Source organism: Phascolarctos cinereus, unplaced genomic scaffold (genome assembly GCF_003287225.1).
Source record: "Phascolarctos cinereus isolate Bilbo 61053 unplaced genomic scaffold, phaCin_HiC Scaffold_5;HRSCAF=322, whole genome shotgun sequence".
In the NCBI taxonomy this organism is placed as follows: Eukaryota; Metazoa; Chordata; class Mammalia; order Diprotodontia; family Phascolarctidae; genus Phascolarctos; species Phascolarctos cinereus.
In genome coordinates this window covers 301665110-301689073 of record NW_027555958.1, presented here as the reverse complement: position 1 = coordinate 301689073, position 23964 = coordinate 301665110, and the positions used below count along the sequence as shown (strand labels likewise).

Below are 23964 nucleotides of genomic sequence, written 5' to 3'. Positions count from 1 at the left end.
ACCTCCTTTGATCCTCACAACAAATCTGAGAGGAAGGTGCTATTATTATCCTCATTTTTCAGATGGGGAAACTGAGGCAAGCAGCTGTTAAGTTACTTGCCCAGCGTCACACAGCTAGTAAGTACCTGAGACAGGATTTGAACTCAGGTCTTCCTGAGTCCAGGCCCAGTGCTTTATCCACTAAGCTGTTTAACTGCCTCTAAACAAAATAGGATGACTTTGTACCTGGTCATGAGGAACAAGGGACAGTGTCCTGCCACCAGGAAGAGAGATATCTCTCAGAGCAGCCCTACATGTGAAGTCAGAGGACCTGGGTTCCAATCTCAGTTCTGCCACTGACTATGCATGTGACCTTGGCCAAGGCACTTCCTCTACTCTGAGCCTCTGTTTCCCCACCTATAAAATGAGGCGGTTGGACTTGATCAGAGGTTATACCTTTTTTTGTGTCATGGACCCCTATGGTAGCCTTTGGGTCCCTTCTCAGAAAAAGTTCTTAAATGCATATAATAAAATACATAGGATTACAAAGGAAACTAATTCTATTGCAATTCAGTCATCAAAAGATTTAAAAACAACAGCAAGTTCACAGACCCTGGGTTAAGGACCCCTGGCTAGATGATATCTCATGTTCCTCCCAAATCTAAGACTATATAATGTAGCCTAGGAGATGGGGATGTCTCTCTCTCTCTCTGTTCCAAGGGACCCAGGGGTGGGATGAGGCGGGGATCCCAAATGATTAGGATCTTCCAAAGCCCTTTTCTTTGCTACCCCCCCCAGTTAGAGCTGAATCCTACAGAGTGAGCTGATCCATGCTAATCCCACATCATTGAATCTGGCTTCCTTTCTCAGTTGAAACCTTGACCAAGAGATCTCCAACATTCCTCTGAACTCTAAGTAAGACACTCTCAGTCCACCTGCAGGACTCAGGGAGACCTCTGTAGTATGAGGGTCAAGGAGCATCCATTCCACCATACACATGAGGATATCAAACCCTAAGGGGCAGGTAGGTGGCCCAGTGGATAGAGTGCAGGGCCTGGAGTCAGGAGGACCTTGGTTCAAATCCAGCCTGAGATACTCACTAGCTGTGTGACCCTGGGCAAGTCACTTAACCCTGTTTGCCTCAATTTCCTCATCTGTAAAATGAGCTGGAGAAGGAAATGGCAAACCACTCTAGTATCTTTGCCAAGGAAAACCCCAAATGGGGTCACAGAGAATCAGGTACAACTGAACAGAAACAACAAATCAAAGCCTAAGACCTGGGTGAGATTAGGGTTAGAGTTAAAAGAGGGCTGTTAATATTAGAGAAAGGACCTGAGAATTTAGGGCTGGAAAGGCTTAAATAGTCCAACATCCTCATTGACAGAGGAAACTGTGACCCAAGGAAGTAAGTAAGCAAGACTTGCCCATGTTCAGGGTTAGGTGAGGGTCAATGTTAGGAATGAAGTTAAAGTTAACAGGAAAATTAGAAATGGAGTCAGTGTTAGGGCTGGAGCCAGGTTGAGATTCAGGTAAGTCTTAACCCCAGATTTTGTCTCCAATTAATTTTCATTCCTTCCTTAAAGCTTTTAATTTTTATTTTTATAATATGGTGGGCCATTGAAAGTCATCTTGACTTTTTTCTTGCCATTACACTCCAAAGACCCTGGAGGAGAGAGTGAGGCTGATGACCGAGTTAAAGTTAGCATTTAACATGGAGATTAAGGCCTCTCCTTATCTCTCCTACCTCTCCCTCGGACTTGGGCCACCTTCCATACCAGTTATGAAAACTATAATTATCTCTCTAGTGGTCATTACTGCTTGTTAGGGCCAGTTGGGAATGATGAGTTGCTTAAGAGAGGGAGCTTAGGGGATAATTACTGTTAATAGAGTCAAACTATTTTAATGGAAGTTATTAATGACATTAGGTGGGTGTTTTACACCCTACAGGGATCTTTAATGGACATGGATAACCTTTGAAACCTCTTGGCAGAGAGGACTACTGCTATGTCCTCTCCCCCCATCCCCTTACCCTGGGGCCTCTAAGCTCAAAGGAAGCCTAATTACTCCTCTTGAGAAGGTAAGGCTAGGGGTTTTGAGGAGTCAGGAATCTTTAGCTTCCACTGGGGAAATGGATTAAGTGGAAAAGAAGAGAGCAGAATGGGAAAGAGATTTCAGAGGCCACTTAATTCAACCCATATCTGATTAAGAAACTTGTCGGTGTAGCTAGGTGGTGCAGTGGATAGAGCACTGGCCCTGGAGTCAGAAGGAACTGAGTTCAAATCCAGCCTCAGACACTTACTAACTGCGTTACCCTGGGCTAGCCAAGAAAGGAAAGAAAAGTTCTCCCCAATATTTCCAACAAGTGATCACCCAGCATCCTCTTGAAGGCCTAAAATGAAATGAACTCATTACCTCCCAAGCAGCCCATTCCACTTTTGGATGGTCCTCATTGTGAGGAACTGTTTTTTCTCCCATCACACCTAACTCTACCTCTCTATAAAATCTGCTCATTAGTCTTAGATCTTGTCTCCTGTAGAGACAAGCAGAGAACAAACCTAATAGGCCCCTAGATTTACAGATAGAAAGGGATCAAGAGGCCAGTTAATCTATCCCCTTCATTTTACATATGAGAAACTGAGGCTCAGAGTATTTTAGAGACTTGCCCAGTGTCACAAAACTAGTAAGTGTCTGAGGCAGAATTTTAACCCAGGTCTTCCTAACTTCAAGTCCATCATTCTAGCCCCTGCAACATGTTGTTTGTTCTTTTTTTGTATGACTACCCTTCAAATACTCAATGACAGCTATGATGTCTCCCTTTCCCATCCTCTTCCCAAGCCTTTTCTTCTTCATGACAAACTCTTTTCTTCATGACAAAACCCTCAATTTCTTCCACTGAACCCTTACACACTCTAGTCTCAAAGCCTCTTAAAATCCCATTCCCCCTCACCTGGGCATTCTCCAGCTTGTTCATGTCTTTTCTCAAATATGGAGCCCAAAACTGAACACAACACTCCTGGGCAAAGCATAACAAACCCGTGAGCTCTCCTCCTTCTGGACAGTACATTTCCTAGGAAAGCATCAGAATTGTTGGCTTCCATGTCACACTTTTGACCCCTTAAGCTTACATTCCACTTAAAAAAAAGCTAGCTGCCACTGATATCTTCCCCCAAAATTGTCTCTATTCACCATAGGCAGACCATACAGAGTTGGTGATGAGACGTGTTACCAGAGGTCCACGAGATTGGAGATTTGCCTAACTTGCTTTTTTTTCTCTTGAGAAGCTGGAGTTTCATGGGCTTTCAGTGGCTACCCATCTGTAATCTGGCATCATCAGGATGTATCTACCACACAGGCTGGGGATGAGGGGAATTTAATCATAATCACAAAAACATGAGGATACAGGAGGAATCAATCTACTAGAATTTATTAAGCACCTACTACATTCCAGGCATTGTGATATGCATCGGGGGCCAAAGAAAGGCAAAAAAATATCCCTGCTCTCAAGGTATAAGGAGTAGGGGACAGCTAATCTTGCTGTATCCTTGCCTCCTAGAATGTTAATGTTTGAAGGAGCCTTGAATGTCATCTCATAATGTCCATTCAATTCAGATATCCTCTCAACATCTCTATAGGGATTTTTTTTTCAGACATGGGTGAGACTAGATGGTGTCTGAGGGTGCCTTCCAACTCTAAAAGTCTCTGATCCTGGTCATTCATCTTTGGTTGAATACTTCCGGTAACAGAGAGTTTACTCCCTCACAGGGCCCTATATATTCCACGGCTGGCTGTTGCAAAGTTCTTCCTTAAATATTGAGCTGAAATCCATTTCCCTGTGGCTCCTACCTAGCAGTCCTGTTCTCTGGAACAATGCAGAATAAATCTGCCCTCTTCCACAAAATATTTTTTTTTCAAATATTTAGAGACAGCTGTCATGGTTCTATATGAGTCCAAGTGAACAATCAGCAATTCCTTCCCTCCTTATAGGTTTGTTGTCGCTGTTCAGTCATGTCCAACTCTTAATGACTCCACAGACCATAACACGTCAAGCCCTTCTATCCTCCATTATTTCTCAAAGTCTGTCCAAGTTCATGTTCACTCTTTATATGACTCTGTCTATCCATCTCATCCTCTGCCATTCCCCTTTCCTTTTGCCTTCAATCTTTCCCACCATCAGGGTCTTTTCCAATGAGTCCCATCTTTTCATTATGTGGCCAATGTATTTAAGCTTCAGCTTTGGTATTTGACCTCCCAGTGAATAGCCTGAATTAATTTCTTTCAGTATTGACTGATTTGACCTCTTTTCTGTCCAAGGGACTCTCAAAAGTCTTCTCCAGCACCACGATTCAAAAGCATCAATTCTGGGGCAATCAGCTTTCCTTATAGTCCAACTTTCACAGCCATACATTGCTACTGGAAAAATCATAGCCTTGACTATACAAACCTTTGTCAGCGAGGTGATGTCTCTGCTTTTTAGTATGCTCTCCAGATTTGCCATAGCTTTCCTTCTAAGGAACAAGCATCTTTTAATTTCATGGCTATAGTCATCATCTGCAGTGATCTTTGAGCCCAAGAATATAAAGTCTGACACCATTTCCATTTCTTCTCCCTCTGTTTTCCAGGAAGTGATGAACCAGTTACTAAGATCTTAGTTGTTGTTTTTTTTAATGTTAAGCTTCAAGCCAGCTTTTACATTCTCCTCTTTCACCCTCATCAAGAGGCTTCTTAATTCTTTCACTTTTTTGCCATCAGAGAGGTATCATCTGCATATCTGAAAGTGTTGTTATTTCTCCCAGCAACTTCAATTCTGGCTTTTGATTGCAGCCTAGCGTTTCACATAGGACTTTCCTCGTAGGACCTTATTAGCAAATCCTTTAACATCCTGCTCACTTTCCTCTGGATGAGCTCAAACTTGTCCATTTCCACAGAATGTTGGACTTGGAAAGGATGAATACTATTAACTTAGTGATCTTGGGCAAATCACTTGACCTGCCAGGGCCTCAGTTTCCTCACCTGTAAAATGAGGAGGTTGGACTCAAGTGCCATCCAACTCTGGATCAATGACCCTTTTTCCCCTCATTAAATTTTCATCTGATTCAATTCAATCCAACCTTCTATCCTGTCAAGATCTTTTATTAAAGTTTGTATCTATCATCCAGCTTTGTGCCATCCCTCTTAAAATGTGATGCCCAGAGCTAAGCAATTCTTTCTAAATATGTTGCCATATTTCACTTTCCAACACATTTCTCCCAGGTAAATGCTTGTCCACAGTAAAGGGCTTTTAGTTTTAATAACCCACCATCACCCCTTCCCTCCACCCTGCCTGCTCTTGCCCTTGGCACCTGGCAAATTACCCAATGCTGGGCTCAGACTTGCCCATTAGTAACTGGCTGCATGGGTGCCCTGCGGGCTCATTTTGTTTGTCCTGATAAACAAGAACCACACCTTGGTTATGGGAGTGGAGAGAATCCACTGTGTTCTTCCACTCCCAACCATATCCACCTCCTGATAGCTACAGGACAACATCAGTAACTCAGTCTCTCTCTCTCTCTCTCCTTCCCTTCCAGTAGTACTCTTCCCCAATCCCTGCTCCCTTTCCACCCTGTAGAGCTGGTAAGGTTCCAGAAACAAAGCCAAAGGTAGGAATGGTACCAGGAGAAATTTGCCAAAGCTGCCTGATGGACCCCCACAGCACTAGACTATGGGCAGTGTCCAGGGTTAACAGCTGGCCCTTACTCCTAGAAAAGAGCAAATAAGGCAGGTTCTTCCCAGCAGATATACCTACCTTCCCCAACCCCAGGCAGAGGCCTTATGGTGTTCTGAGCAAGTCTAGCTCAGAATGAAACATTAAGTGCTTACTATGTAGCAAGCACTGCGCTTCCTTCCTTATGTTCTAGCACTCTCAAAGCACTTTCCTCCCTAGCCTTCATTCCTTTTAGCAATGGAAATCCTACTCTAGCTTAAGGACAGGCAGAAGGACACAGGCTGAACACCTCCTGTCAACACCCACCCAAAAAGTCTAGGCCAAGCCCATCCCTTGACTCTTCATCTGACGTAAGTCCCACCATCATCACCATCCCCTACTGGCAAGGCAAGGCTTAATGAGCAGGTAAGGACAGAGCCAGAACTGCTGTGCAGTGGCCAGATAATGGGCCCCACCCTACTACAGGCTGCTACAAGCACAAGCTTTGCAGTCATTACCAGGGGCCCACATGCAGAAGCCAGTGATGGCTCTGGGAGGGCCAGAACCAGAGAAAAGGAAATAAATATGGCAGGACTCAGTGATGCTCTGAAAAAAGGAACACCCATGCTCACATGTCCAGGATAGTACAAAGAAACAGATTCCCCTTACCTGAAGGGTGGATAGGGGGCAAGAGGGACGGGGGGAGAAAGAAGGAGCAGGAAGTAAACCATATCTTCAGGGCCCTGTGTTGAAGGACATGGATCACAAGATTTAGAGCCAGGAGTGATCTTAGAAATCATCTTCCAGGCCACTGTTTTACAGATAAGCCAACCAGACCTCAGAGAAATTAAGTAACATATCCAAGGTTACCCAGCCAGTGTTAGAGCTAGATTTCAAGTCCGGCTCTCCTGAATCAAGTTCTTCTGCTCCAGGCCTGCTCCAGGACTAGGCATGGAGATGGTGGAACAGAGAGAAGGAATAGCAATGGCCTTGCCTCGTGATTGTCCAGAGGAGTGTGGGGAGAGGGTTCCTACATTGGTAGCAACTCTTGAGAATCCAGCTCCTATTCTTTCTTCTAGAAAGAACCCTCTCTTCTAGAGAGGTTCCAGTTGGAGCACAGATGCCTGAATGATGTTCTTCCCTTTCTTCTCTCTCCATAAGATATCAAGTATATTGAGGTGACGTCTCCCAAATCAAGGTGCCAGGAACCCCCTCAGAGCTGTTCCAGCCCCTCAGTCATCCCTTCCTGCGGATCACCTCTCAGTGGTGGTATCCTCCTCTGCAGAGACACCCCCCGTGAAAACAGTGCCAGCAGCGAGAGCCTCATTTTCTCTGGGAACCAGCATAGGGGACGTCACCACTTGCATCAGCCTCCACCCCTGGTGGGAGATCTATCATCTCATCACTCATCCTCCCCTGGTATCACCATTCCCCATCCCAAGAACATGAACCCTGGTCCTCAGAGTGACACCTTCCTCCTGGAAGCTTCCCCAGGCTCAGGAGCCATGCCAAGGCCCTCACTGGGAAGCTGGGCACTGCAGAGAGGTAGTGGGGCTTCTCTGTTGTCCAGCAGCCCAGGCTCTGACACCAGCTACGTGTTTGGCAGGTACATCCATTTTTGCTTTGCTCTCCCTCCCTTCCTAGTGACTAAACCAGCCTCTGCTCGGGACTGTTGGCAGAATGATCTGTAGGTATGCCTCACTTTAAGCAGAAAACCTGTGAATGGTATTTTTCTTTCAAGATGAATTAAGGGCTCTTCACTTTACAAATGAATTCATTTAAATAAGGAGGTCATGTGTTTAATTAAAATGAGATTCTTTTTATGAAAATCTGACCTACACATCACACTTCAAGGAGAAGTCTACTGAGGAAGATCATGCCAATATGCTTGTCCACATTTTACAAATGAGAAAACTGAGTCTTTGAGAAGTTAAGAGACATATTCATAGTCCTATAGCTAACCTGACTAGGATCTGAGGTAGGAGTCAAACCCCAAATCTTGCCTCCAAATGAAGCGCTCTTTCCACCTCACCATGATATTATATTAAGAACTTGTCAAACAAAATGTATTATTTTAAAGTCTACACCTTCTTTTTGTTGATGTTCAGTTGTTTCAGTCATGTCAGACTCTTTGTGACCCCATTTGGGGTTTTCTTGGCAAAGATACTAGAGTGGTTTGCCATTTCCTTCTCCAGCTCATTTTACAGATGAGGAACTGAGGCAAACAGAGTCAAGTGACTTTCCCAGGGTCACACAGCTAGTAAGTATCTGAGGCTGGATTTGAACTCAGGTCTTCCTGAGTCCAGGCTGATTGCCCTAACCACTATACCACCTAGCTACCCCAAGCCCTCTAAGTACATGCAGAAAATACTCTTAGAAAACCCTTAAAGAAAGAAGAAATTTAAAAAGAAGCAAAGCTTTATACTTTCTGGATTTTTCCTTACCACAGTGCCTTTATTTTCATCCATTTTAGGGATTTGCCAGTATGCTTTTTATCCTGCAGTCCCAAGCTGGGAACATGTTAGAAAGAGATCATAGTCATAGGCTCATAAATATATAGACAGAGCTGGAAGGGACCTTGAAGACCATTTACTCCAACTTCCTCAGTTTACAAATAAGGAAACTGAGGCTCAGGCAAGTTAAGCAACTTACCCAAGATCACACAAGTAACACAGTGCTGGATTTGGAGTCAGGATGGCCTGAATTCAAATCCTGACTCAGATATACCCCAGTCCTCCTTAAGCTTAATGCCTCCCCTCTGAGACTACCCCCAATTTATCCTGCCCAGTTTGTACATAGTTGTTTGTATGTCACCTCCCCCACTGCACTGTAATGAGCAGGGTTGGGTTTTTTTTGCCTTTCTTTGAATCCCCAGTAGTTTTCACAGTACCTGGTATTAAAAAAAGTGTTAAATATGTGCTTGTGGACTGACTGACTGAATGTGCAGGTGACATAATTTGGCCATGCCTCAGTTTCCTCATCTGTAAAATGTGGGGGCCAGTCTCAGTAGCCTCAGAGGTCCTTTCCGGCTCTAGATCTTGGATCCTATGAACATATACTTTAGGCATATAAGAAAAGAGGACCTTCCCCCCAAACACAAACCACAGGGTTCTCTTCAGCTGGGTGGGTAGTAGGGTATAGGGATGGCTGCAGAATGATGTCCAGTCAGGGACACACTGACTGGAGCCTGATTATGGCTAAGCCATCAACAGCATATAAGAAACAATGTGGCAAAGCGAATATTCTAGATTTGGAATCAGGGAGTCCTGGGTTCAAATCCTGCCTTTCATACTTACTCTGGACAGCTCACTTACCTCTTAAGCCCCATTTTCCTTATCTATAAAAGAGATATAATCAAATCTGAAGTACCTAACTCAGGGGGAATGTAAAGTTCAAATTAGATAATCATGTACAGTATAGCAGTCATAAAGTAGTATGCAGGCTGTCCCAAAAGTATTAGTGCAGTTATGAGCAAAGAAACTGAGGACCAGAGGAGTTAAGTGACTTGCCCAAAGTCATATATCTGGTTAGTGGCAAAGGCCATATTTGAACCCCAGTCTTCTGATACCAGGGACTAGGGATATAGATCACACGTCATCTCAGAATTGGAAGGTCATCTAGTCGAACCTGACCAAAAAACCGTACTGCCATGTCCTCAGAGTCCTTTAGTGAAGCAGAAAGGAACCCTGGCTACCTCCCAAGAAGGCCCGTTACACTTTTGAATATTTCTAATTGTTAGGAATTCTTTTTCCTTACATCTAGCCAAATCTGCCCCTCTAGCGTGTCCACCCATTCTGTTTAGTTCTTCCATCTGGGACCAAGTGGAGTAAGGCAGATCCCCTTCTCTCTGAAAACCATCCAAATCCCTAATCACCGAAATCATTGCCTTTTCCCTGTCCTTCCTCTCCCAAGCTCTTCTCTTCTCCATTCACCTAAACATCCCTCATTCCTTCAACCGATATTCCTCCAACATTCATTCGTTCGATGAATATTTATTAAGCACCTACTATGCACCAGGCATTATGCTAAACTCTGAGAATACAAAAAGAGACAAAAGACAGCCCCTGCCCTCAAGAAGCTTACAGTCTAATGGGGGAGACAATGTGCAAACAAATACTGGCAAAGCAAGCTATGTACAGGGTAAATAGGAAATAATTAAAAGAGGGAAAACCCTGGAATCAAGAGGGGTTAGGGAAGGTTTCTTGTAGAATGTGGGATTTTAACTGATGCCTAAAGGAAGCCAGGGAGGTCAGTAGTTGGATCAGGCCATTTACTGTCCTAGATACTCTCCTTTGAACATTCTCCAGTTCAGTAATGTCCTTGCTAAACTGGGGTGCCTACAGTGCTCCAAATGTAGTCCAGCCATGGCAGAAGACAGCCGGATTGTTATGTATCTCCCTTATTCTGGGCTCTTTACCACTCTTAATGTTGCCTAAGATCTAATTGGTTTTCTTGGCTACATATCATTCTGTTGGTTCCTACTGAGATTGTAATCCACTATTCTATCCTAGAGGCTGAGAGCAGTTGGCCTGGGCCCAATCACTGATTTTTTTAAGTTTAGGTGAATCTCTGCTCAAACAGAACTCTCTAAGTACTAGTTAGAACCAAAAGGGAAGTGGGACAAAGGGGAGGGAAGGCACAGGTTGGGGAGGATACTAGGAAAGATCGAATGATAAAGAAATTATATGCCAGTCATATATGGCTAAGTATCTTTGGCAGAGATTCAAGAAAGGAAAAAACATTTATTAAGCACCTACTATATGCCAGACGTTATTTGTTTGATCCTCACAACAACCCTGGGAGATAGGTGCTGTTATCTTTCCCATTTTACAATTGAGGAAACTGAAGCAAGCAGAGGTCAAGCAATTTGTCCTGGGTCACACAACTGATTAAGTGTCTGTGTTGAACTCAAGTCTTTCTGACTCCTAGCCCAGTATCCTATGCACTGCATCTTCTAGCTATTCCATTTAATTGGGCTGACCTTTTGCTTAGAACAGGAGTTCTTAATCTGGGGTCCATGAACATGTTGTATTTTTAATAATATTTATTTTCCCCCAATTACATGTAAGAACAATTTTTAACATTCTTTTCTTTTCGAGTTTTGAGTTCCAAATTCTATCCTTCCTTCCCTTCTCCCCTGCCTGAGACAATAAGCAATCTGAAACAGGTTACACATGTGCAATCATGTAAAACATTTCCATATTAGTCATTTTATACAAGAAGAAAGGAAGGAAGAAGAAAGAAAAAGAAAAAGAAAGAAAGAGAGAGAAAGAGAGAGAAAGAAAGCTTCAGTCTGTATTCAAACAACATCAGTTCTTTCTCTGTAGGATAGCATTTCTCATCATGAGTCCTTTGGGATTGTCTTGGATCATTGAGAATTGCTAAGTCATTCACAGTTCTTCCATTATACAGTATTGCTGTTACTGTGTACAATGTTCTACTGATTCTGCTTACTTCACATTGTTTCAGTTCATGTAAGTCTTTCCAGGTTTTCATGAACTTGTTTTTTTTTTAAAATAGTTGGATAACTGTTTTAGCATAATTGGTTTCCTTTATAATCCTATGTATTTCATTTTATGCATTTAAGAACATTCTTTGAAGACGGAAGTCTAAGGGTTAAGAAACCCTGACTTAGAGGGTTGCCAGGCTGCACTTAATCAAACCCAATGCTGTGGAGTCAGACAGTCAACAATCATTTAGTAAGCACTTACTAAGTGCCAGGCACTGTGCTTAGGGCACAACAGCTAGTGCCTGGGATGGAGAATGTGCCCTTTGGAGACATCATATCAACCTGTCTTCTCTCTTTCTCTACAGCAGCCAGTCTCTGCTTCCCACCACCGCCTCCAGCCACCAGCCTGCCTACAAGTCCCCAGAATGCTCCAGAGGCTCTTCCTCTAGTATCCACAGCCCCAGCACCTCTTCTCCCAGTGGGAGACCTAGCTACTTCCACCTCCAGAGCCCTGACTCAGGATTCACACCACCAGTCTCCACCTTGGGCCAGCCTGCTGGCTCACACTCACCTCCACTGCAGAAGGAACATGCCAGCAGTTGCCCCCCTTCCATTGCTAATTCCATGGTGGACATACCCATTGTGCTGATCAATGGCTGCCCGGAACCAGGCTCTGCCTCCCCACAGCCTCCTCGCCGACATAACAGCTTTGTCCGGCCCATGGTTGACACTCCCAGCAACCCCTATGCAGCCCTCAGCAGCCACAGCAAGACCCCTCCGAGAGCTCCCTTGCTTCCTCTTCAGAGGGTGAGTTTCCATCTTCCAAATTATTAACATTGATTAAGTTCCTTCTGGGTGCTAAGCTTTAATCTAGTATAGAAGAAGATATCAGGCAATATAAGATATGGCCCCTGCCCTTTCCTCAAAATCTCATTTTCTTATTCTCTTTATCTGGAAATTCCCTCCATAAAGAGGGGCTCCAAGCTCCTAAAGGCTGAATCCTAATCTAGAGCTGAGAGGAAGCAGAAGTTAGTTAGTCCAACCCCTTCATTTTATAGATGAAAGGGGAGAGGAAATAAGCATTTTAAGCACCTACTATGTGCCAGACGCTGTGCTAAGTGCTTTACTAAGGCACAGAAAGAATCTCCTTATGAGTAGCCCAAGGTCACGTAGATAAGGGTTTTTACCTCTTCTTGTATCCGCAAAGCTAACACAATGCCTGGTACATAGTAGGTAGGCACTTTTAAATGTTTATTGAATGAATGAATGTCATGTAGCTTTAGGACTTGAAGGAACATTAGAAGCCATCTAGGCCAACCCCTTCGTTTTACAGATAAGGAAACTAAAACTCAGAGTGGTTATGTGACTGGCCCAAGGTTACATAGGTAGTAACCGGCAGAACTGGGATTTAAACCCAGATTCTGGGACTTCAAATCCTGTGCTATTTTCACTATGGTAGGCTGCTTCCAGAGTTTACTAAACCCTCAAGTTCTCAAGTTTAGTTCTATGTCAAGCCATGGAATCTCCAATTCATAGGATCATAGAAATAAAACTGAAAGGACCTCAAAGTCCCTGTATCTTCCTTATACAGCTAAGGAAATTGAGGACCACGCAAACTAAATTACCTATGTGCCCAAAGTCATATAGGTGACAAGCATCAGCAACAGGATTTGAACTCAAGTCCTCTCACTTCAAAATCCATTGTTCTTTCTACTGTTTGATGTTGCCTCCAGCATTCCCTTAGCCCTGTGGTTCCCCGGCCTAGTTTCATGTCACCCTGGGCATCTCCAGTTTTTTTTCAGAGATATCAAATTTTTCAAAAATCTTCCAAATCTAATTCCTTTTAATTTTATAGACCTTCATGGCTAGAACGGACTTCATAGACCATCTAATCTAAGCCCCTCATTTTATAGATAAGGAAACTGAAGTCCAGAAAGGGAAGTGATTTGCCACAAGGCCACATACAAAATTAATGAAGAGTCAGTCATAGAAATTCAGGTCTACTGACTCCTAGTCAAATATCCTTTCTACCAGAGTATATTGCTTGCCCTTTAACAGTTAAATATGTCATATGGCAATTTTAGAAGTAGGGAGGGAATGGGCCGTGAAATTGAACAGATTCAAGCAGAGCAGTGCCACAAATCTACTGGATGATTTTATCTTTTTAATTGAATTTTTACCAATTTGATTCTGATTAATTGCCAGAATTATCACAGGTTTTGTGACATTTAGGGCTAAAGAAGACCTTAAGCACCTCATAGGTACCAGGTACCGTGCTAGCCATTGGAGATACAAAAACAAAAACTAAATAGTCCCTACCCTCAAGGAACTTACATTCGACTTCAAAATAGATAACCCCTCATCTTACTGATGAAGGAACTAATGGCCACAAAGGTTAAATGTGTAAAGGGGTCTACAAATTCAGAGATACCGATACCCCAGAAACCTTTCATTTGGGTCTGTTTGAAGATGCTATGAACAGAAAATGTGGGAAGGCATTGTCATGGTCGGTTTAGCAGGGCAGGGGTACATCCTACAAGGATCTTCTCTTCCATGTCCCATCTCAGGTCCCAGCAGAGACACTCCACCACCAACCATGAAGTTTGTAATGGACACATCCAAGTACTGGTTTAAGCCAAGCATCACTCGGGATCAAGGTAATACGCATGCTCTCTGAAAGGAAGGATGGAGGGAGAGACAAGAGAAAGAGACGAACAGAGCCAAACTAGAATAGAATGACAGGGGCTTTGCCCCAGGGCACTGATATGAGGGTGCATACTTCCTTCCATAGATTCTCCTTCTTGAGTGGAGGACATGCTTACCTGGTCCTCACCTTATGGTCTTCCACCAGCTGTTATCAGGGACCATCCTCTCAAGCTGCCACCCCTGGGGTCCTAGCACCATGGCACCCTTCCTCTGGGGCCACCTCCCCCTCTTAACCTTCTCAGGGGCACAGAGCAACTTTTAGGGGCAGACCATTCCCTATCTCCCCACAACTTCAGCTACTCGGCGGACTGTTCTCTTTATCACTACCACCAACACCAACCTCCCTGAAATGAATTTGCCTAGGTATAATTCACAGGGTGGTGCTTGTTATTGTTTCTCCTTCATTCTCCAAGAGAACCATGACATTATGGAGGTGATGCCATAACATGCAAGTGAATTGGATTTAAGTGAGGGAGAGCTGTGCAAAGTCACCAGCCTCACTTTCTCCTCCGGAACTAGTTGGGGGAGGGGAGGGCAGTTGGAGAGTTGTCACAGGAAAACCAAGTCCCTAGGTCAGTGTCATCTGCCTAAAGTCCTAAACCAAGGCAAAATTTATCCTTTGTCATGGTATATTCAGGGACAGGGAATGGTGTGGGGTAGGCCAGTCAGTGGTTCTGCCATTCTCCACCTCCACTGTCAGTCAGTTAATAAGCATTTATTAAACATCTACTATGTGCTAAGCACTGGGGATTCAAAGAAGGGCAAAAGACAGTCCCTGCTCCCTAGGAACTCCCAATCTAATGGAGGAGACAATATGCAAACAAATATATACAAGCACAGTAAGAAATGGGGTGACCCTACAGCCAGAATGGCCAAGATTAGATAGTAGAAAGTATTTCTTGCCTACAAGTAGGGAAGCCTCTAAAATGGGTCCATGAGCCTTCAGTACTTGCTTTCCTAGAGGTTTCCAAGAACAGGGGAGGGTCCCTAGCTGGTTGGTCCACCTAGAATGGGAGTGGGACAGTGGGATCCACTAGAAGAAGGTAAGTAGGGTGAGGGGAGCCTCTGACATGAGAATCATTTCAGCAATCGAGCTGCTGAGGACGGAAGAGCCAGGTGCTTTCCTGATCAGGGACAGCACTTCGTATCGAGGGTCCTTTGGCCTCGCCATGAAGGTTCAGGAATCCCCAGGATCCGTTCTGAGTAAATCAGGTAATCTCCCCAGGACCTGAAATCAGTGCTGGGCACAGGGAGGGATGGCCACAGGGTCATGGATTTAGAGTTGGAAAGCACCTCATAAAGTCATCAAGTCCAGATCCCTCATTTTACAGATAAGAAAACTGAGGTCCAGAGAGGGGAAGTTACTTGCCCAAGGTCGTATAGACAGAAAAGGGAAGAACCAGGATTTGAACCTATGTTCAAATCCACGAAGAAAGGAAAAGGGATAAGAATCAACCTAATAGTAAATCCAGCTTCACCTAACATAAGGACACTGGCTTAGGAATTTGACTTTTATCAAAGTGTGTCTTTTCCTGAATGGCTTTATATACAACCAAACGCACCCCCCTCCATTCTATTAAGTATAATTTTGTTGTGGTGGTTGTTGTTCAGTTGTTTTTCAGTAGTGCCCCACTCTCTGTGACCCCATTTGTGTTTTCTTGGCAAAGATACTGGAGTGGTTTGCCATTTCTTTCTCTAGCTCATTTTACAGAAAAGGAAACTGAGGCAAACAAGGTTAAGTGACTTGCCCAGGGTCACACAGCTAATAAGTAATAATTTTAATGATTAATAATAGCTCCCATTGATATCACTTACAGTTACAAAGTACTTCACACACATTATCCCCCTTGGTCTCACACCCCTGTGAGGTAGGGAGAGCACTTTGTTATTATCTTGATTTTACAGATAAAAGAACCAAAGGTAAGGGAAGTAAAGTGACTTGTTTATCAGCATATGGTAATTATGAGATTCGGAGTTGAGACTTGAAGCAAAATCCTCCAAGTCCGATGTCCAGTTTCCTTCCATTACACCAGGATATGGATCATGCCTTCAGGGAATTTATAGTCTTATTGGGGGGCAAGGCATACCAAATAAATGGAGGATGAAACCAAGCATGTAATAATTCAAACTAATCTGTAGGCAGAGCAGCTCAGTGGCAAAGTAGATAGAGTGCAGGGCCTGGAGTCGGGAAGACTCATCTTCCCGAGTTCAAATCTGGCCTTTGACACTTACTAACTGTGTGACCCTGGGGGAGGAGAGTAAGGTGCCAGGAAACCTGGTTATATAGCAAAGAGACTGTGCTGCAGATTAAGAAAATCAGTTCTAAGAAAAAGAGCAAATGAAAGACTGTAAGACCTAAACTGAGTTTAGATTTGGCCTGAAAGGCAAGTGGGAACCATTGAAGGTTATTGGAATACAGAGAAAAATTCCCTAGTTCATAAGATTTAGCACCAATTTAGGAACCTTAAGAGACCATTTAGTCCAGATCCCTTAAATTACAGATGAGGAAACTGAGGCACAGAGATGTGAATTCACATACTCTCAATCACACAGGTAGACAGTAATAAGTATTAGACACTAGAACTGGTGGCCAAAAGAAGTTGGCATTTCCTTTGGAGGATTTGAAGAATAAACTCTTATCTGTATTGGTGATTTTGCTATGGGTCTGCCTTAATTCAGGGGGGCTGAGTGGGATTACAGTCTAGAACTGGAAGGGGCTTCAGAACTATCTAGTCCTATCCCCTCATTTTATAGATAAGGAAACTGAGGCCCAAGGAGTGATTGTGAGAGAGCTAAGGCTGAAACCCAACAAGGCCAACTTCATAGCTCTTTCCACTATGCTTTCCACTTGCCTCCAAGCTGGCTCCTGGAAACTCATCCTTAACTTGGCTTTACAGAGGAAGTGAGATAAGGAAAGGCTAAAAAGTTCTACATGCTGGTAATCTATCCACTGTCCTTTTACCCATATTCAGGAGCAGATGGCAGTGACCTTGACCTCATCCGACACTTCCTCATTGAATGTTCAGCTAAAGGGGTGCACCTTAAAGGGGCTGGGGAGGAGCCCTACTTTGGTAAGGTCCCAGGCTATCTCAGTTCCGTCAGCTCGGATGCCCCTCTTTTGTTTCCTTCTTAAAGCAGCCAGTTCTCTGCGCTTATGGGCAATGATAGTTTGACCTGTTCCACTTTGGTGACCCCATTTTTCTTGCAGGCAGCTTGTCAGCCTTTGTATACCAGCACTCCATCATGCCCTTAGCCTTGCCCTGTAAGCTAGTCATCCCCAGAAAAGGTGAGTTCTCAGGTTTCAGTAGGTCCTAGAGGAGAACTTCTGCTGGAAAAGGGTGGGGAGGATATTGTGAAAGACAAAGGAAAAGGTGGGGGGAGGGTAGAGGTGACAGGAGCAGAGAGCAAAAGATTAATAAATTTCCAAAGGGGATGTTGTGGCTAGAGGCCTAGCATCCCATATTTGCATAATTGCAATGATTATATTGAACTACTTAGACGTGTCAGAGTTAGAAGGAGCAAATCAAATGGATTAATGAGGGGGGTTCTTTGTTAGAGGGAATGATTTGTTCCAACCCCTTGGGGGTGCTTTTGTTTTTCTTTGGTTTAGAATTGGGAGGTGGAGATGGGACTACAGATCCCACAACAGCCAGCGAGGCCTCTCAATTGAAGAAATCAGCGAGTAAGTGGTTAACAGGGAAGGGGGAAGGTGCCACTTGGGTCAGAGGGGCCCCGACAGTCCAGATCCACCTTCCACTCTCAAACCCCTCTCTCCCTACTCCCACCCCCAACCCCCACACACATACACATGTTTCCCATCAGGGCTTTATTTCTAAGCCTTTAACAAGGTGCCACATTCTTCTCTCCTCATAGTAAAAGTAGAGAGGTTGACAGGCTAAAATTGGCCAGCTGGCAAGGTAACAGGGCACAGGGGGCAAGTGGGGCCATCTAGCCCAAAGATGTGCACACAGTAGATTCTGTGAACATTATTCAATGAAAGAAAGATGCCTGACACTTCGAGAGTGTACACACACACACACAACACACACACACACACACACACACACACACACAAAGTATTCTGCTGTATCTAGGAGCCCCCTCTGTGAGGAGGAGTCTCTGGGTCTGAGAGGCAGGCTGTCAGAGAGGAAAGAACACCCAATTTGGAGTCCAAGGACCCAAGTTTTCTACTCTGCCCTGTGATCATGGCCAAGTCACTTAACCTCTGAACCTTCTCTGTAAAATGAAGGAGTTGGATTGGATGATGCCTGAAGGGCCCTCCAACTCTACCAGCTGTGAATCCTATTATTTCTTTCATCTTAAGTGGTTCTCTCTGGGCCTGAGGACCCTCCCCTACAGGGGGGAAAGGCTGCCTCTCTTAATCTGAGACCCCTCCAGCAAGATTCTTTCAATTCTTTGTTGCCTCCCCTCCTCCTCTAATTAGACTTGGCCATCTGGATTAACTCATACCTTGAAGTCACATCTGGAAGCTTCCATATTCTCCCAATTCCTTCCCCCTCACCCCAACTTCTGACCACACAACACACACACACACACACACACACACACACACACACACACACTTCCTCCTACCAACCAAGGCTAGGGACTGAATTCTACAGGGTCGCTGGATTCTCACCTCCAGCCCTGCTCCAGCTGTCACATTGATCCATGAACACTGACCTGTCAGGATGAACAAGAGAGAGGAAAATAACATCTGGAATAGATAACCCATCCTAGGACCCCTGCATGGCTATAATTCACATATCCATCCATGAATGGCGAAATGCAGAGACACAGATAACACAGGACAGCAGATAATCCCACAGATCTTTCCATCTGACTCTAAATTTCAATCCCAAACACACTCTCACTTCCCCCCTGCTGGGCTGCTTCCCACTCAGCCTTACCATTAGCAGCATGGGCTCCATCTGAAAGGTGAAAAGGAGAGCCACATGGAGATGATCCAGAGCCTCAGGGAGCAGTGGTGATTCTTGTCTGTGTCTTCCAGGCTGCCAAGCCCTGTACCTGACCTCTGTGAGTGTGGAGACGCTGACAGGGGCCATGGCCGTGCAGAAGGCCGTTTCCTCCACCTTTGAGAGGGACACTCTCCCCACACCTACTGTGGTGCACATTAAAGTCTCAGACCAGGGCATCACCCTCACCGATGTGCAAAGAAAGTAAGAGCCTTCCCATCCACCAGGCCTTGGAATAATAGCAAAAAGTCAAGTTTTTCTGGTCCTCACTCTATGGAAATAATTCTTTTCCCCTAAATCCAGCGGCATTGGCTTTGTACTCATCCTCCTTGACCTCTCTTTAGCATCTGGCACTGTTGACCACCCCCTTCTTTTCTCCTGCTTTACTTTCCCTGACATTATACTCTTGGTGGTTTTTCTCCTCTCTCTGATCACTCCTTCTCTGACTCTTGTCATTATATTTTCTTCATCCTCCTGCTACTCCTTAAATTCAAGCAGAATACCCCACAGAACAAAGGGTTCTCTCCTGAGCCCCATTCTCTTCTTGAGCTCTTCCATTCTCATGATTTCAGTTGTCATCTCTATGAAGATGACCCCCAGACCCATATCTTCCCTTGAAAACTCTCCCCAGAGTTCCAGTCCAGTATTTCCAATTGTCATCACATCTACTTGAGTGTCTTGCCAACATTTCAAACTCCACATAATCAAAAATGAAATCCTTAACTTCCCTATTTTTATTGATGGCACTCACCATCTTTCCAGTCATGTAGATTCATAGCCTGGGAGTCCCCTCTTATCTCTTCCCTCTCCCTTATTCCCCCCACCTAATAAGTTGCCAAATCCTACAGATTCTTTCTTGGCAGTATCTCTCATATCTGTCTCCTTTCCACTCCCACTGGAACCATCTAAATTCAGGCCTTCATTCCCTATCACCTAGCCTATTACAATTGCTTCTTAATGAGTCTTTAGGCCTCTAGTTTCTCCCTTCTTCAGGCTATCCATCAAACCAATTCCTAAGCACTCTTCCCAACCAAGGCACTGCCTTGATGATCATTCCTCTCCTACAAACTCATCAATATTTTCCTTTGCCTGCTGAATAAAGGGTAACCTCCCAGCCCTGGCGTTCAAGACCATCCATAATCTTGATTTTCCAATCTCATCTCACATTCTGCTTCATGTATTCTGCATTCCGTTCTCACCGTACGCCACGTTCCATCCTTATCCTGCTCTCTTCCCACCACCTTGCCTCCATCCAAGTGGCCACCCTGCTTGAATGAGATAACCCTCCACCCCATCTCCATCATATCTGTCCACTCCCTTCTTTCCAGACTCAACTCAGATACCATCTCCTCTGTGAAAACTTTCCCACCTGAAGGTGAGTTGTCTCTCCTCAAGCCTTGCCTGGACCTCTTCTTTGTAACTGACTTCTCCTTTATTTTGGTTATATTTGCTTCCTTGCCTTATAAGATAACTGATATCTATCTTTATATATTTATAGCAAACTTTGATGAATAAATAATTAATAATACATAAACAATATATTATATATGTATTATCTATTAATATAATATAGAATTATATATAACAAATTATTAGCTATAATATTGTTGCATATTAATATAATATTAATGTTAATGTATGCATATTTGAATTTATGTCCCTCAGCCTCTTTGGCCCCCCAACTCTCCAGGGAGTTCCTTAGGGAAATGCTCTTGGGATGCTGCAGTAAGTTCCCACCCATTCTTCTTTTTCTCCTTCTCTTCACAGGGTGTTTTTCCGGCGCCATTATCCACTCACCACTCTCCGTTTCTGTGGCATGGACCCAGAGCATAGGAAGTAAGTACAGGATTGAGGCCTAACAAGTCTAGGACTCGAGATGGTCTCATATTTCTTCTGTCCACCTACCCCCAGAGAAACCCCTCAGCCAGCCCTGCTCCTCTCCTAGCAGGGGCCACTGGATAAGGTGGTCCCACTTGTGAGAACTAGGACGCTATGGGCTTCATTAGGGGAGGATAAGGAAGGGGAGGAAGTTAGATCTTTCTTCCATATACCTCTCAGCGCTCCATTCAGAAGGGAACAAAGCCCTTCTTCATTGTATTCTGTTTCTCCCTTCTCTCAAACAGGTGGCAGAAGTATTGCAGATCTTCCCGGTAAGTCCTCCCCTCCTCTTCTCCTATTCTGAAACTTTCCTAGCCTTGTCAGCCAGTCATGGGTTGGAGATCCTCTATGGACAGACCCCTGTGCTGGGATCATGAGATGGATTCAAAGGATGGAAGAAACAGTCATTATTTTTTTGCTGGGGGAAATATAGTCCCTACGGGGGGGGGGGCTAGTCTGATTGGAATGGAGTAGACTCAGTCCCTATGCTTGAGGGGAAAGGGTGTAGTCTGCTAGGGGGAAAATCAATCACTACCCTCAGGTGGTCTCCAGTCTGAAGAGGTGGGGAAAAGGTACAGTTCCTGTCCTTAGGAAACCCCCAAACTGATTGGGGTGGGGAGAAGCATAGTTTCTTCTCTCAAGGACCCCCCAGACTGATGGATGGGGGTGTACAATAGAGATTCCACCCCTTTCATTTCGGATGAAGGCCTTCAATGAGGCCAGATATGAGCATGAGGAAGTATTAAGGCGATTCTGAAATTGTGTGTGTATGTGTGTGTGTGTGTCTGTGTCTGTGTCTGTGTGGTGTCAGGGTGGTCATTAAGGAAATCCAGTCCTATCCCAGGCTGAAGAAGCCTCCAACCCTAGACCTAATTCAGGCTGCCTTTCTCTCTCTCCTCAAGGATTTTTGGCTTTATTGCCAAGAGTTTGACAGAGCCTGCAGAGAACATATGTCATCTCTTTGCTGAATACGACACTGTCCAGCCAGTGTCTCTGGTCATCGACCTCGTGGGCACCCTGCTTCTGGATATAGAGAGGATGTAGATGCAATTGGAGGTGCAGAGGGCAGCTGGCCAGGGGATGCTCCCTATTTCTCCCTGAACCCCCAGGGTGTCAATCCCTTGCCCATCTCTGCCTGATGGAGAGGCTAAGGCCGCACTTCTAGTCTAGCCCCAAGAGGGTCCTGGTTGCCACCTCCATGGAAGACTGGAAAGAGACTGATGAAACTAATTCTAGACCTAAAACCTCCAGACATTGACAGAACTGTCCTGGTCAGGGATTGAGCTCTCCTGTAGAGAACAGTGTGACTCAATAGTATGTGTTTAGCCCCTGCACAGCAGGAGACCAGAGAGCACCATGCCTGAGATACTACAAGGAGGGAGTAAACTTCCCCCTCCATGTTCAAGGAAGACACCAATGGGATGGGAAGGGCTCTGTCTCTACTCTAGTCTGGCACCATTTATCTCCAGTATAATACAGTCACAGAATCTCAGAATGAGTTGCTATGCTTGAAGGCTGTTCAGGTCAGCTCCCCTCCCCCAAACCCTCACATACAAGACCACTATCCCTGGCTTCTAGGAAAGCTGAAAGCTGGGATCAGAGCATCTTGTCCAGAAATTCTTAACCCAGAGTCCATGAACTTGGTTTTTCATAATATTTCAATAGCTATATTTGAGTAAAATTGATTTCCTTTGTAATCCTTTGTATTTTATTTTTTGCCTTTGAAATATTAATCTGGGGAGGGGATCATAGGCTTCACCAGACTGCCAAAGGGAGCCATGATATGGAAAAGGTCCAGCACCCCCTAGTCTAGTCCAACTCCCTCATTTTCTAGATGAAGAAACAGAGATCCAAAAAGGCTTTTTTCTCAAATTGAATCTCTCAGGCAGCCTGGCCAGACTTCCTCTAAAAAAGAAGTGGGGTGGGGGGGGGGGGACAGATTGTATAGAAACACTGAAAGTGGTCTCAGGTGTAACCATTGAGCACCTAAGGAATCTGGCCAGCCCTTGTGTACATCTCTATCTTGCTAGCTGCTGATTGGTGCATTCAAAAACATCTGGGGTCTGCTTCCCCTGGATTGGTGCATTCGTAAAGGGCCACATAAACTGCAGAGTACCAGCATGGGTCAGGAATATCTGCAATTCTGACACACACGACTAGCTCTGAGTTGTGCCTGGTGTGTCATGGGGCATGTCCCAAATCAGGATGCACTGGCCCCCAGTGTCTATGTCACAGGCTAGCATATGTCCCTTTTGTTTTCAACATCAATAAAGTATAACGAGCTTAAGGTCCCAGTGAGCATGAGCTGTATTTCTCTTTCTCAAAACCAGAGACAGACTCTAACATCTCACTCCCATGCCTCTTTTAGCTTTCCTAGGACAAAGTATCCAACATCTAACTTTGCAGATGTGCTTTCTTTAGAGGAGCCCAGGGGGGTTTAACCTCGGATTCATCAACTTTAGGGAGTTCCCTCACTCTTACCTCTCACTGCCTGTGTTGGATAAGTCACTCTCTAGACCTCAGTTTCCCCAGTTGTGAGATGATGGGGTTGGATCAGATGACATATAAAGTCCCTTCCAGTCTTCATCTCTGAGTCTTCTCCCTGGACATGTCTTAAATTAATTCTCTGTCCTCAGAACAAAGGATCAAACCTGTTTTATGGCCCCCAGCCAGCAGCATCCACCACAAGGGGGCAACAGAGAGTCAAGAATCAAAACATGCCATTGAATTGAGACCCCATCTCAGGGAAGCAGCTCCTAGAAAGGAGAGGGGTGGGGAAGGGGAATGTGTTTAAGGAGATGAAAAGATTCATTAAAGGCACAGAATCTAGGGAGACAATGGTCTGGTCCTAAAGTTAGACAAGCTCCTGTTGGGGTAGGGGGAGGAGAGAAAATAGGAGCCCCTCAGCAGATTTGTTGGAAGGAGATAGTCCTGGCAGGGATGAGGGAGGGAGGGAGATTGCTCTGGAAGAAGGATCACATTTGTTCTAGAAGTAACAAGTGACTGGCCTCTAATGAGAGCCAGCTGGCAGCTGCGGCCAGCAGCACATCATTAACCTTGGCCAAGGGCTTAGTTTGACAGAGGTTACAGTTTCAATCTGGGAAACCAGATTCATCTGGAACAGCCTACAGGGTGATGGGCACAGGCAGGCATGGGACTGCCCAACCAGATCCACCTCACCCTACCACCCAGCCTCCTCCTGCTTCCCTATGCCCCTGCTAGGTCCATGGAATCCCAGCATGGCAGAAATAGAAGGGTGAGGATAAAATCTGAACTCTCATTTTACAGATGAGGAA

The 23964-nt window shown here is 44.8% G+C and overlaps 1 protein-coding gene across 1 annotated transcript in view; it reads left to right on the top strand.

Moving 5' to 3' along the window:
- The window catches only part of TNS4 (tensin 4), a 29236-nt gene extending 6871 nt beyond the window's left edge, over positions 1–22365 (top strand). The window contains 12 exon segments of the mRNA XM_020997266.2: positions 6821–7265; positions 11474–11883; positions 11886–11915; positions 13676–13765; positions 14901–15026; positions 16787–16885; positions 17023–17100; positions 17425–17496; positions 18826–18994; positions 20558–20626; positions 20914–20940; positions 21571–22365. Of these exon segments, the coding sequence (XP_020852925.1) occupies positions 6821–7265; positions 11474–11883; positions 11886–11915; positions 13676–13765; positions 14901–15026; positions 16787–16885; positions 17023–17100; positions 17425–17496; positions 18826–18994; positions 20558–20626; positions 20914–20940; positions 21571–21712 (1757 nt within the window). The 3' untranslated portion in view covers positions 21713–22365.
- The last annotated feature ends 1599 nt before the right edge of the window (positions 22366–23964 follow it).